The sequence below is a fragment of the Pyxicephalus adspersus genome, chromosome 3 (assembly GCF_032062135.1).
Source record: "Pyxicephalus adspersus chromosome 3, UCB_Pads_2.0, whole genome shotgun sequence".
Taxonomy (NCBI): Eukaryota; Metazoa; Chordata; class Amphibia; order Anura; family Pyxicephalidae; genus Pyxicephalus; species Pyxicephalus adspersus.
Window position 1 is genome coordinate 35225559 of NC_092860.1, and position 16314 is coordinate 35241872.

General features: G+C 35.2%; 1 protein-coding gene across 3 annotated transcripts in view; it reads right to left on the bottom strand.

Moving 5' to 3' along the window:
• RFX3 (regulatory factor X3) overlaps positions 1-16314 on the bottom strand; it is a 140302-nt gene that overhangs the window by 61601 nt on the left and 62387 nt on the right. For all 3 annotated transcript variants that reach the window (XM_072404211.1, XM_072404213.1, XM_072404212.1), the window contains one exon: positions 6007-6131. In XM_072404211.1, the coding sequence (XP_072260312.1) occupies positions 6007-6131 (125 nt within the window). The remainder of the gene's footprint in view (positions 1-6006; positions 6132-16314) is intronic.

Below are 16314 nucleotides of genomic sequence, written 5' to 3' on the forward strand. Positions count from 1 at the left end.
AACCTCAAAGGATAGCACATTCCTGAAACTTTAGCAGCTGGTATTACATGCAACATAATTAACCTGATTTATTAAAGCTCTCAAAGACTCAAGAAGACAGAAAATCATGGGTGAACCTGGGTGATCCAGCAAATCCATGGATTTCTTAAAATCATTTGATGGTTGGCAAATGTTTTCAATCTTTGACCAAAATTTATTTGAGGTTTGTTAGATTACACATGTTCTCCCATGACAGTCTATCTTCTCCAGTCTTGGAAAGCTTTAATAATCAGACCCTAAATATACCAACCCCTAATTTTTTGTGACTTGACCAGATACACCACCTGTAGTCTGAAGAGGGAGTGTTAGGGGTAAGGCCAAAGATAATTTAACCACTATTAATGCAGCGCTAATACCTAAAAATATTATGGAAGTTGAACTCCAATAGAGAAGTGGATAGTTGCTATTAATAGGATTAGCATACAGATGATAGCATCACCATAAAATGTAATTAACTAGATCCTAAGGACATTTTATTGCATTATATCAATTCATATCAGTGTCAGATATTACACTTGCACAGTTGGATTAGTACAAGGGGGTTCACCTAGTTATGAAATAAGATTTTTGTTTGCATAGAGCTATTGTTTTAGCCACTCATCTTGAATAATTTCACTTAGAAGGTCACTTCATAATTCAGGGAACTTGAAATGAAGCACTAAAAATATCCGCCATGCTTGCAATCTAAACTCACTCTCCTGGATTAATTCAGCTTGACATGCTTTTTGTCTGGTTGGATCTTTGCAATAAGCTTTTTATACTGGATTGCACTGGCACTACAAGAATTCTCACATTTGAGCATGCTAATTATATTGTTCGAGTCATTTTTAATGTATCATTGTTCGCTAGTAAGTTATGCTACATAATTACTCCTGCAGTGAGGAAGAACTAGCCCTAGCACTTTTCAAACATTACAGAGAAAAACACAAATAATTCTTTCTTGGGTGCTTAAGTGTAGGCGTCAAAATTAATAGTAATTATGCACGTAATGTAAAACTATAGCAAATATGACAGGACTTCCTGTGGGGAAAATGATCTGAGATAAATAAAAGTTGTTTGGTGAACAAATTACATTTTTAAAAATTAGATTTAGTGAAATCATTTGAGTAATCAAACGTTTTGTGTATACAAAGGTTTTTGTTGTTAATATTTTTGAAGATTTGGCCCAGAGTCTACAGTCTAAAGAGACCCATACAAAACACATTGAGGATGAACATCACCAAAATGATCTAATCACCATTTAATCTTTGGGGGGGAAACAACATGAGTTGGAGGGGAAAACTCCCACTTTTGAATCGCAGTGTAAACATTAATGTTTAAAATAAATTCAAATCTTTATAAGACAGCCACAACAGGGCTAATAATTACATCCCAAAATAGTGATTTATTTTAGAACTTGGATATTTTCCACTTATTAACACATAAATATGTTAAACACAGAATACAACTTACTAACTCAAAAAACAAAAAAAGACAGACAAAAATAATAATAATGAGGAACTTTGCAATAAAAGAAACATTCTTAAACATGTATGTGTTTCACCATTAAAAAAAAAAAAAAAAAAAACATCATCAATCTTTACTTTAGTGCTACATTATTCTGTTTTGTGATTGATAGCCTTGTTGTGGCAGTTCTGGATTTGCATCCACTAGGTGATCCTTTAGATGTAATAGTTTCCTCCTAAAACACTCACCTCAACTATGCTGCTAAATGATATCCAAATGAACTATACTCAAAAATGAATTTGTTTTTTGACTAAAGTGGGGACTAAAATTTGATCTCTGTAAACTCTTACTGCCTTCCAGAGCCCAAGTAAAAAGATCTTAGCCGAATCAATAAATAAACTATACAAAGATACACTTTGTTTTTAGTTGAGTTTCTGAAGATACTAGTGTAATGTAAATTCTACATATGCCCCTATGGAAAATCCACCTGAGGGCAAGCAAAAAAAAAAAAAAACATTGACAAGGAAAGTACACTTAGCCCTTAGGCTGCGTACACATATGAATATTGTCATTGAAAATAATCTTCCACAATCACTTCCAACAAATGAAAGATGAGTGCTGTTTTGTTCTATGGCAAGGGGAGGTGAACGAGTGAGCGGCACCCCCCTGTGCTCTCCTTCTTTCACTTTCATTGCAATCATTCATTTTTTGTTTTTTTTATTGGTCCACAAACAACATTGGGCAATCCCTGTACCCATGTCAGATTCTTGTCCGAGATGAGCCTGACAGCTTCTATTGGCCCAGAATCATCTAACATATGTACATAGCCTTACTCAAACAACATCAAAAGATTTCAAGCAATGCTGAGCTTGATTATTTTATACATCCAAGATGTACAAAATAAGTAAGATCTCTCATTTGTTTTTTGTTTTTTTACATTTTAAACAAATCAGGTTTCTGCTTGCATTCTCCAAACAGTTTAAGACCTTTATTTTTTGGTATCTGATGGCTTGCTGTTGGTGCATTCTTTGTAAGACACTTAAGAAGCAGAAATGTTACAGAAAAAAACTATCTCATAATTTACCTAAATGTCAGTCGTATTATAATCAAAATTGTGGCAAGATGTATTAAATTAATAAATATCTCATCACTAGCATTTTCACGAGATAGATGTCCAATACCAGCAGAAAATGTCCCAATTAATATTCTCCAATAGCGTTAAGGGAAATACCTTATTCTAATTTTAGGCATTAAGAGGAGAATATATCACTTGTGCCTTACTCACATCATCTACAACATGCATGATAAAGTACTATAGTTCAGGAAATAAATGATTGCAAAATTAATCAGTACAAAAAAAGGACTAGTGTAGTTCAAATGCATCTATCAGTCTGATTTCATAGAGAAGGAAATGTCACAATATTGGCTTTCTGGAAACAAGAAGCATTATTCTTTGCTCTAACTGCCTTGAAAATAATTTATGGGATACCGTGTAGGTTATCAATTTGTAGGTTTCAGTACTATGGGAGCCATATAATATTGCTCTTTTAAAGCCTGTAATGACTAATTTTAAATGGACTATAGTTACATTACCTTCCAGTACATAACATTTTACTGACACACCAAAAGGAAAAGTGGGAAATCCAGTAGATTACTTTTAAAAAAAGATGTACCATACAAGTTGTAAACCTGTAGTCTATTCATGCAATGTTCACTCTTACATTTGTGTCCACACCATGTTAATTCTTGTAGTTGGTCACTCATGATTTACTGCTACTTGTATGTTTTGGTGTGGGACTACTGTACCAACTTAGGATTTCATTTGCTTCTTGCCTTTTGCCCAGTTATCTTTCTAACCCTATATAAAGAATGTTTAAAAAAAAAAAAAAATGAGACGTTACCCTGCCTAAAAAAATGGGACCCCAACAAAACAAAAAAGGAGTACCAACCTGTTTTATTAGGAACGTGACAGCACATCCCTCGGCAGACTCAACTTTTACCAGTTGGAACAGTTACAGCTTTAGTGATAATTTATAGTAACTGCTCTCCCATTGAAGTGCATATAAACCTAAAATCTGTTCCTTATTATGTTTGGCATTATATTGTTGCAGAATTTCCTACCTGTAGATCCTGCCAGTAACAGCACTTGTACCTTTTGCAGGCCAACTGCATTAAGCCAATACCTCGCAATTAGGAGCAACATTGTCAGCTTGTTGTCAACTCTTTTAAGTTGTTGTCAGGCTGCATATTAGATCTTTCACGTAGCTAGCCCAATGGCTAACTGAGTTTGTACAGGAGGCTGACAATGCTACAGCTCATTGTGAGGTAATGGCAAAGCGGTTAGTGGCAGATTTTTTATGTACGAAACTGTGCAACTGATTTGCAAAACATTGTAAAACTAGATTTTGACTTTACATGCACTAGAATCTGGGTGTTTGTGTATGTGTTCCTGCTTTTTAAGGACATGGGCTATGGAGAGCCATGAGTGTTATATCACTAACATGCTAATTTTAAATGGACTAGCTTGTACGTAATTAGCATAACAATAGAAACATGATTTCTACAAATAAGGACTGATTGGGGTTCACCTAGGAGAAATAATTAGCCCTTTCAATGATAAAGAGTTCACTTTAGCTGACAAAAAGATTTTTCAACTTGTTGTTTCATTCTACGGGCACTGTTCACATATGATATACTTCAATGTTTTTATTTCTTTTAACATAACGCATGGAGTAATTTAAAAATTAGAAAGACTGATGTGTTAAGATGCCTGCCATGCAGGAAGCATGTCCTGGGCAGCCTACCCTACTGAAAGATTGCTTGGAAAATGTACTAAACTACCCTTGAGAAAGATTCTCAGAAACTGCATGAAGAAAAAACCCTAAAGAAACATACAAATTACTCCGATGAGCCTGCTGTGTGTTAACCTGTACAGACATTAAATATTTACATATTTTTAAAACAGTGAATGAGCTTTGAAAAAAAATTCCACTGATTTTTATAACTGGAGACGTTGAAACGTTCCAACCAGAAGCACTAAATTGATTTAGCAGCTCATCATTCAGCCTTTGAACTTCCTAAATTTCTAATATAACTATAGAGCAGGTGATTCTATTTAGGGAATAGCTGAGCTGCTGGGAGAATGAATATGGTGTTCAGATGTACAGCTAAGAAAATATTTTTCTAGTCTTTTACTGCCAAAAAAAAAAAATCTCCAATTCTCCATTCTTATTATTATGAGAGAGGTTGAAACATTTTTTGTGGTGTTTATCAGGTGGTGAGGTTGCAGATTTTGGATGGTGTTAAGATGATCCCTGCTGCATATCATGGCCAAACCCCTATTTAGTCACTCCTATAGACTTAAATAGGAATGCCTTCCAAGTGACTGGCAAGTGTTTTTTTATGTCATTTATATGTTGCTTGAAAGGCATTTTGGAAACAATTGTGGAAATGAGCACAAAGAAATTAAGTGTTTTCACGGTTTTCAAGCGTAATATAACCCAAAAGACACATATACACACTGTAAAAACTGCCTATATACAGTTAATTAGATGTGGTAACTGCATGAACCTCTGTCTGAACATGGCGATTATTGGGCGATTTGTAGGAAGCAATGCTCCACAGTGCCTGCAGCTAAAGAGAACAGTGAGTGTTTATGAAAAGCTCATTTAGCACTTTTTTGGAATATGTAAATATATAAATGCCCATACCCTGACCAAAGGTCCACATGAAGATATTTCTCAGTTTGTTTGTTTTTTTTTAACTGGAAGCTAAACACTGCTGCTCAATCATCCCTTAAGAACCCGTACATATTTCATATGTTATTTACAACTGACCAAAGTTTAACAAATTTGAGTGACTAAAATATCTGCCTGACTTGCCACATGCAGTTGTGTCTCTAAACATCTGTACCTACAGGCACTTAGACATAATAGCTGCTGCTTTATATTGGGTAAAATTAGGAGTAGTTTGAAATAGCTTAGATATGGAAAAAAATTAGGCCACCTACTGTCATTTTTGCTTGTACTATATGATATGTTTTTAGAAAGTCTTCTTAGTTGTCTGTGCTAACCTGTGTACACAAAACACACAGGATTGCATATTTATATATTCACCCACAAGCAGAGATGCAAATGACTGTGATTTTGCTGAATAGCTACTGTTTCTCTGGAAACTTCAACTTATACCTTTTTCAATAATTTGCTTCATTCATAATATGCCTAAATATGAATAAAATGAACCAATCAGCATTCATCAACGAACTGACTTCACAAAACTATTTTCTGTTTCAGATAATTTCTTGGAAAAAAAAAGTTCAAAAAGAATTTTAGCATTTTGAAATGTTTACACTGCACATATTGCATCAGTATTACTTTTTTTCTGAAAAATCTGTTATTGAAGATACTCCGTGTATGCATATAACACAAGTGTAAAAACTTTCCTATTAGCATACAGTATCAGAACAGTCAACTGCAGGATTTACATTTATTTAGTTTGCTGTGATAAACAACGACCACTTACTTGTTGTTGAACTGGCACTTGTTGCACAACCTGGGTGGGCACTGCTGCCTGACCTGCTACGGATGTCTGTAACGTCACTGTCGAACCCGTGTCCGACACAGTCTCGGACGTCTGCATGGTAGGTTCTGCAAGTAAAAGAAACCTTATTGTTAAAATGTGCTGGAAGAAAGCAGTTTGATCTGCTGTAAACCTAAAACTAAATGAAAAAAGTAAAGGCAAGGATAATCCCTTATTTCAGACAGCAAACATTTTCATAATCTATTAGGGTCTAGCCGCGAATGAACGATTTAAAACTCAGACAAAATCTAAATGTGGTAATCTATAGGCTAAACTGATATTTTACCTAATTCTCCAAAGATGTCAGGAATCTAAACGTAAATTTTTGAACAATTAGATTTGTTGAACTCCCCTTAGGATGTTAAACAAATTACCAGCACAGAATAATTTCCTCTACAAAAGGATTTCTTCTCCAAATTCCTCTAGTTAAAATTAGGCACAAGTTAGATATGAACTGACCACAACAGCCTATCAGCATGAAATATCAACTTTTTTTCATTGACTTTTTCACCAACAAAGATTAAATATATTATTACACAGTATTTATATAGCGCCAACAGCAGCGCTGTGCAAAGTCCATAGTCATATGTCATTAATACAGTCTAAGTATACAGTCAATTTTAGGGGCAAGCCAATTAACGCAACTGCTTGTTTTTTGGAATGTGGGAGGAAACCAGAGTACCCGGCGGAAACCCACGCAAACACGGGAGAGCCTGAAACTCCATACAGTTTCTTGACCGAAATTGGAACCTGGGACCTAACGCTGCAAAGGCCAAAGTGGTTCTGCTGCCAATGCAGAAAGCAGTGGGCGGCACTGAGTGTGGCCAGATGCTGATTGACAAGCTATAGGTTTGCAAATACAGCCTGCACAAGGAAGGAAGCACTGCTGCAAATATAGAAGACATGCAGTATTATTGCTATGCCATCACGGAAAGATATATTAGATGAACATCAGTTGCAGAATTATTAGGTATTTGGGAGAAGCCTAAAAAATGCTTTTAGTCTCTTTAAAAAACACTTTTGTATGTGTACATGTAAGAAGGTTTACTTTTACAGTGGCCTTTCTAGAATACTCATGTCATCTGTTTATAGAGAACACATTCCAAACAATGTTAACCGAACATTTAGCTCTTGATGAGACTTTTGAGTCAAACTGTCATCCACACTGGTTAATAATTCTCTTGGATGTACTTTATAAGTGATTAACTGTACAGGCAGGCCTCACAGAGGATCAATTAGCATGCTAAAGCAAGTTCGGGGGAGAACAATCCCTTTGCCAACTTTCTGAAGCCTATCATTCAGACCTAGTGGGCATACTTAAGCATATACACAATGTATTTTGGTTGATTTCCCAGAATTTGACACTGCCAATGTTGAAACTGCACTTTAGAATAAAAGTTTTGTTTCAACATAGAATGGTCATGTCTTGTTTACACTGCTGGCACGGCTACAACGGGCTGTGTACTCCTTCCATGCAATCTCTATAGTAGATACACTAATCCAGCTTGATAAGACAGTCACATTTGTAAATCATCCGCAATGCAGCCCTTATGTAAATGAGTGGCACATTTATTGAAGGAAATATGTGCAAAATTTCTGGCTAGCCATCCTTGCCTAATGTGGCTGTCAGGTGTGTCACGAACAACAGATGCTTGTATGACAAAAGACCTTTTTATTCTGGCTAATTAAGCAGTTGGACACACCCGCTTGTTAATGGTTCCGCTTTTGTACCGCCAGCCCTGACTGAATCATGCAAGATCTACAGCTAAATAGGCCAACAGTTTAAAAGAAGGCTAATTAACCCCTAGAAGAAGCAAGGACTACTGCAAAACCCAGCTGCTCATTGAGTCAAGATTAGCAATTTTTTTCAGAACTTGACAAGCAAAACCTTTTGAGGGGCAAATTCTGTTTAGAACAAACACACGTTCTTGTAGGTTCTGAGAATGTCTTTGTCAAGTGTCCTGAAGATTATTTAATACACTTAAACTCACAGCAGGGGTTACTGCTGACATCTATAATTTACAAGCTAGGCAAATTGGTTTAATTGTCTGACCTAATCAATTATTGTATCAAACACAACTACAAACATGTGCTCACTTCAAATAAAAAAAAAACAAAACATTTTATGTGTCCAAGCTTTTTTTTTTTTCAGAAGTCTATCTCTTTCGTTCTTATCCTGCTACATATGTTTGATTTTCAGCTTGCAATGCATAGAAAACCAAAGCTTTAAACTCTGTCTGGATTCCTCTTTTCAAGTGCAACAAGGAATTCCTTTTATCCTTGACTATTAAGTATTCCGAAATGTAATAGGCTAACACTTAATTGCTTTTTACTAATGTTACTAATGTCCTATCAAAAATTTTTCAGAATGCTAACAAATAGCATGGTTTTATTGCAACTGCAGCTTACTTTTACATAAAAGAAGCAGATTAAAAGGTAAAAGTCATTCAGACACAAAACATTACATCGGATACAGGGGGCCACGGGAAACATGGTGATCGGCTCTAGCTTTCAGTTTGGCCTGCTAGTAAAATCCCCATGCTTTCCAGAATCTGTATTTCCTTGGAAGCTAACCAGATCATTCTGTGCATGTGTTCCAGAACTAAGGCCACTATGACATCCTACCCAAGATAAATTTGGAAAAAGTTCTTAAATCTGTCTCATTGGGCTATATAAAATATGGAATAAACCAAAACAGCTGCCTTGTCTTAAAAAGAAAGAAAACAATATGACAAACACTGTCAAAAAACCTAGTGGCAGCTACAAAATAAATGATCAAATAACTTATTTTTTTTCAAAATGTTATCCTTTTTATGGTCATCAATGACAATGGGAGGGATTGAATGACAGTCCAATATACAAGTCTCTGCCATTTGATGGAGACAAATCTATACAATCTCCAGCACCTATTTTCAACCTTGGGATAGCAAGCATCCCTTTTCCTAAACTAACAACTTAATATGACCATATACAGGAGTCTATATAAAGATCTGTGATTATTGCCATAAAAAGCTATATCGGGAAGCACATTATCAAGTCTTCTTTCTAATACTCTATAGGAAGCCTTTGATCACTTGAGCTCATAAATAATGAAAAATAATCCATGTTCCTAAAACAACATATTACGCAGCGCTGTACATTAAATAGGGGTTGCAAATGACAGACAGGTACAAAGAGTGACACAGGAGGAGAAGTAGAAGACCCTGCCCCAAAGAGCTGACAATCTAGGAGGTGGGGGAAGAATCACACATCTTTTGAGAAAATTAGACAACCGAGTGCCACAGTAATATTCTTGTTTGATTGCTATAAAACAACCCCACTAAGAGATAATCCAGCATTTTGGAATATATAGTTGAATGATAGGAATTCATTCTGCAAACACTGGCTGCATCTATCCATCACTGTTATCAAACATATAAATCTCCAGTGATTGAAAGATGGGCATGTTGCATTCATATGTATTTCTTCACCCACTACGCTAATTAAAGTGTATCTGAACCCAGTAACAAAAAAGCAATAAATTGCAGCTCATATTTCTATTTTCATCTAGTAATCTGTGGTCAATAACACACTTCCTGTCTTCGGGTGGCTACACTCACTGTGCTGTATCTTATGAAGGAGGAATGTAGCCACCTTTGGACAGAAACATCTGTGGACAATGAAGGGTTACATGATCTAGTAGATTTAGATCAATTTCTGTGTATAATAAATAAATGCCAAAACTTAAGGGAATGCTTTTTAGGCAGTTACAGCAACATTTTTTTTTTTTTAAGGATAAGGCTTTGGATTTAATGACTAAAATCTGACCATTGTAATTTTAATGTTAAGTAAAAGTAGTGCTTAAAAGATGAAGACACTAAGACAGGGCAATCTTCCAAACACTACATTTACTTAAAATTGAAAATAGCAGCAACATGGACAGGAACATTATATATTACACCCATACAACAAAGAAAACAGCTATGTTAAAGCTACTGACAGACTGCATTGTATATAAGTTTTTGTTTCCCTTTAGTTACATTTTATTGACGATAAATAAAGAGCTATAAACTGTATTTCATGGACAGCATTTGTAATATATATTTAGGTATAATGTGTCTATTAGGATAATTATTTATTGCGTTTCTAGTGTACAGATTCCATTTAAATTATTACTGTTAAGTATGAATCCTTAGTCGTTGTACTTTGTATCTGTTGGGTGTCCATAAGCTTGTTCCTCCAACCATTAACTGTCAGCATCTAATAGTGATTTAATCCTCCATACACACCTAAATCCATATGTCATTGCCCCCTTTTAACATTAAGGAAAACGCATATTCAATGTATTCACTCTGAATAAATGAAAATGGATTAAATGTTTAGATATTCATTCCCACGGCTGGAAATACTAACTCTTGGGGGATTTAAATGACAGCTACTGCCTCATTCATCTTGTCACAAGGTTAGGCTAATGTGCCTAGATCACCATTTAATGTAGGCAATTCATGAAAAATTGAACTTACCAAGACTGTAAAGGAGCCAGAAACGTTGTGCAATTCTTGATAAGATGGATATAGCGAGAGTCAAGATTTTTTAACTATCAGGAGAGGGACTAATTTTTGGTATCTAAAACATGTTAAATCAGTATTGTACACCAGTTGCTATAATGGGATAGAGTTTACTACACAGGTACTATATTGTTTTCTATTACTGCAAGTAAATCTGTAAGAGGAGCAAGAATCAGTGTTAAGCTTTACTATAAATTTTGATGCCCATAGGTACAGAAAAAATTAAAAAAAAAACAAATTGAAAACACATTTTAAAGTTTAAATTGATTCTATAAAACAAATGTTCATACATTCATACTTGTACGAAATAAAATATGCTTGTAGATATACACACCAGATATATTCTATATAGTACACCTGTACCTTTCAAAACTGGGGTGTAAGTACCAAGGAGATTACTGATTGTGGAGCAGTGAAGAAAAAATCCACATCAGACAAAATTCTTTTTTCCTTATTAAACATGTCAGGCTGTTGACCCCAGAAACTAATGTTTGACCCAAAAGGGTGACTGCATTGGTATTCTGTCCAACCTAAAACACAGCCTTTACTTTAGAAGGAACTCAGCCATCAAAATATCAAGAATTAAAATTCCCAATTCCAAAAAAAAAAAAAAAAAATATGCGAGTATGATTTTCAGCTTTTTTATCAATTGACTTCAGCTTTGTAGGTGATTAACAAACCTCCTTCAAGTAATACAATTTCAGCTTATTAACTATTCTTCAGTACAATGCCAAGAAAATGGGTGGGAGAGAAATGAATCGCTTCCCAAAAACTGGGGAGGTAGACAAACACACTAGAACTTCCGCAAAGCCTTCTATATTATGTTATTGGAAATGATTTAGTCTAGTCTAATTGAACCAGGAACTTTTTAACTTTAAAAAATGTGTGATCAGTCAGGGCTTTGTTGCAGAAAGTGACAGGGGATGTCCTTTCTGCAATAAGCATTTTTACCTTCCTTTTCAGCTGTCAAAATCCCCTTTACCTGCAATTTCCAAGGAGTGTTTTCCCAAGCCCCTTTTATCCAGGCGCACCACCCAGCACTTTTCAGTAACCAACCGGCTCCTTTTGGGTGGTTACTGAAAAGTTGGGTCACAATACATCGGTTGCCACCCGCCTACAATTTCTACCCACCCAGCTTTAAAAAATTTTTGGGTTGAACACTGTCCAGGACAGAATGAGTTACCTCGCCAATCAAGATGGCCAAAGATCAGAACTGGAAAGAGAAGAAAGAAGAAGATAGCTGCACTTGCGATGGAACGAAAAAAATGTTATAAATATGGGTTTAGTTCCTTTTTAAAACTAGCTAACCATGTGCATGTCCAGGAAAGTCTAAGATGTAACAGAGCCATGAATGATAATCATGCTGGCCAGACTTACAAATCAGTAGGTAGATCTGCACTATATATTTATATACAAACTTGGTAGGCTCCTCTGAGCTTGGTATATCCAAGCTGAACATTTTTCTAGATATTCAGCATTAAAACATTGGTTTCATCAGCAGAGACTAATCTGACAAGACCAAGTATTTTCACTGACCAAGCTTACAGTGTATTCAGTTATAAAAGAAAGATTCAAAAAGTTTTTTCCCTCATATTACAGTATAGATTGTCTTAAAAAAAGACCCTGCCAAGAAGGATTGATGAACAAGATATTTAATCACTTCCTAATGTCTACTAGATTGTAAGCTCTTCGGGGCAGGGTCCTCTCCTCCTGTATCACTGTCTGTATTAGTCTGTCATTTGCAATCCCTATTTAATGTACAATGGCTAATTCATAAAATGGATTTCCTGATACAGTCAATGCAATATTATATATATATATATATATATATATATATACACACACACATACACATATATACACATATATATACACATACACACACACTTCAATATATACATACATACACACACACACAGACACACATACATACACACACACAAAATGCTTGTTACTATATAAAATATTCATAAAAAGGGTCACACATCAGATCAGTCCTTAAAATATCATGACGTAAGTATGGGATTCTATGAGGTGTCCGGAGAATAGGTAAAGGAGCCAGATGACAAAACACACCAATAAAACACTGATCTTTGAACATAAACAATTTCTTATGACAACTAGGGGCTCTTGAGTAGTAAAATATCCAATTTTAAACATACCAATTCCAGACCTATGGGGTAAGGTTGTCTGACCTGCACAATTTTATTGTGAAAATATGTAATAAATTAAAATAATAATTTCATGCATATTTGTTATTGGCCAGAATAACTTTTATGCATCCCAGTTGTCATTCAAATTGAATTTATGCTGGTAAAAATTATCAATGTGGCTAGATTTTATTACAATCATACTTCTAATGAATCTGAATTACCAGGATTAACAGCATTATGGTCATTTTACTGTTATAATGTCTTTGACATTCAAAAGAGAAAGTGACTTTTAATGACTTTACCCATTTATGTCACAAGGCAGTTTTCTGTTTCTGGGTTGAGGAGGCCTTATTTCATATTCTTAGTAGAGTTTATGATGATCATAAATTATAATGGGACTGGATTGTTGGGGGGTAGGAGAGATACAAGAACTAATAAAAACATGTAGAATATAAATCAATATGGTGTCATATGCAGTAATTTTAAAATATACATTGGTACATTGCATTTACAATGAATGTCTTATTTTAAGGAATGGGGAAACCCTTTAAATAACTACCAGGTCTTAGGGATCCCCTGCTATAATTATTATATGCACAAATCGCAGTACATTAGTGTGGTGGCCAGTGGGGGGAATGTCACCCCTGCAGATTACCAAAATGATCACTGGTGTCAGACTGACCTAAAGGTACAAAGACCCTCAAAGACCCCCTAGCAACTTCTGGAGGAACTCTATGGTTCCATGGAACACTGGTTGAGAAACACCACCTTATAGCATATGGAAATGTTGTGAAAAATAATTTAAGCAAAATCAAAAAAGAACATATAGCACCCAATCCCAAGCTTTACTTTGTTTTTAATTTGGCTGGCATCAGTTTGATTTGGCGTATTTTAAAACAGTGAATGTCTCATTCACATTTACTCAATCAGATGAATCTTCCAGATGCATGTGCTTAAAATAACAGCAATTTTTTTTTTTTTTTTTTTTTTTTAGTGAAATACAGTAATTACTTATCTTGCTGTGAAAATGTGCTTAACGTCACATGGAAACATAACACAAATTCACCAGCATTTCAAAATACCAGATTTTTTAAACGCACTGTCACAACATGTTGAAAAGCTAACACTTCTGGGCCACTCCTGGTGTCTTCCTCAAGGCTCAATGTTGTCTTGAAGAAGGAACCTTATGTGACCTAAAAATGTTGGCTTTCCAACATGTTGTGACATGTTAATAAAGCAGGAATCTTCTACTTGTGTTCTGTTTCCATGAGTTCCACACAGCGCCATTTGTGGTTGTCATTTCAAGCATCCCTCCTCTACAAGGTCTGTTTGCTGTAAGGAGTGCACTGACATGCTTGGTAAATGTCACAGTCACTACCTGGCTGTGTAGAGGTAGGAAATGTACTTGAGAACGTAGCGAAAAAAAATAGACAAAAATAGACATAAAACCCAATCTCTCACATTAAATAATTGAGTAGTTACACAATCAATCAGTAGGTTGGATTTCACTGTCACGTCTGTGAGCTCATAATAATCTAGATGAATCAGGGGTTAGTCCTGGTCATTACTCCTACAGGCATTCTCACACTTCTCTTCACATAAATCTGACAGAAGGTGAAGGCCTGTTTGGAAGTTGTGTCTTCAAATGCTTTTAATAATACTTTGTTAATATTTTGCTGTATTGTAACTAAACAGAAAAAGTATATATACATACACAAAGTACTACAATCTATGTAAACTACCTTATATACACCATAGCCTAAGACAGGTAAACAGTAACTGCATGGTACAGTCATAACAGAAATGTGGTGTTCGATCATGCTCCGTAAACACAATTTTGCAAATTAGTAATTGAAAGAATATTATTTCAACCAATATACAAAATAAACAGTCACCTTAAAATAACCCCCAACAAACATGTAAATCAAATGGCTCTTTCTTTTCTACTAATAAAAATCCAAGCAGGAATTGAGTGATGTTTTCTTCTGAGTACCAATAAAGCACAATATTTGTAAAATGTTATATTTATAGAGATACATAAGGTAAAAAGCATGAAAAAGAATATACTTCAAAAATCTATATTTGAATTGAGAAAAAGGGTAACGTTTTTAGTGTGTCCCCACAAGGAAGATGTACCCTCAAAATAGCAATGGTCACCAGAATATTCCTAGCTACACGTAGTGTACAGTAATTCATGCTCAACAATCACATTGGAAACTATAAAACAAGGTTTTGGTTGCTTTATCACAGCATAAAAACACAAACTGTGTAACAGAAGGCTGCCAACATGCTGTTGCTACAAAAGGTAATATGAAAAATACAATAATTTTGTAGTGAATTCCAAACATAAATGTTCCACAATGCTTTAGCTACAGAGGTGAATGAGGTCTGGCTTGAAAGTGCTTTCACCGCTTGTTCAAAATATGTAACATCCTTATTCTGTATGTCTGGACGCATTCACTTCATCTGATGTCCCAGTAAAAAGTGAGATGAAACAATTACACTAAATTGCATTCGAATTATCAGTGGGATTCCCAAATCTATTGTGTATTAGGATTGCAAGTTAACCTACTAAGACATCATGAGTGCGTATGTGTGAATATTATTTCATTTTATACACACAAAAACTGTCTTCATTATAGTTGTCTAACCTGCACATTAAAGTTGTTGAAGCTAACTGTACTGTTCCAAAGTAAGTGTTTCTGTTTCATGCAGATCCTTTAAAAAGAGGCATTTAGGAAGTACTGTAGGATTTGGCAAATCAAAAAGAAACGGCATGTGTTGTCTGCAGCAGACATAAGTGCTCATAACTGAGCTGAGGACATGCAACACAAAACAGAGAGCTAATAATAAAACCTGTAGTAGCACACAAGCCAGGTCACTCGCAGTAAATTCAGGCCAAAACAGCGTAAATACAAGAAATCCACAGGCAACATATGTTTTGCCTAATTCTTTCCATTGCTAATTTTCATTCTGGAAACCTAACCGACGATACAAGGCTGAAAAGCTAAATATCTTTCACTGTATTTTTAGAAATAATAATAGATGTTGGTGAAGAGCATGGAAAACAAAAGACTCACTCCAGGGGTCCTCTTGTTGTACAAGATAAAAAGCAGAGCACAGCTATTTAACGCACATCAGTGTTTTTATGCATTTAATACAGTAGCTAAGGCAAACAAGTTATCTACTGCAAAACATTGGTATTTTTAAACATTCCTTTTGTTTAGCAATATGTCCAAATCCATATGTGCATGTTTGTGTGGAATTTAAAATTATATACATGCATGCATAATATATATATATCTATCTATCTATCTATATCTCAATTCACTACAGTGTGAGTATGTGCAACAACCAGTCAGCAGTGTTCTTCACCTGGCTTCACTTTTGTACACTATTTTAGCTTATAATCCACATCAATGATCACTTCTACTATTACCGGCCCCCTGCAGAACTTACAGTGGCTCCTGTAAAAGCCCAGATCCAACCAATTGTTTCAGCAATTGTGTTATCATTTGTGAATTTTTTGGTACTGCTCTGGTAATTTCCTA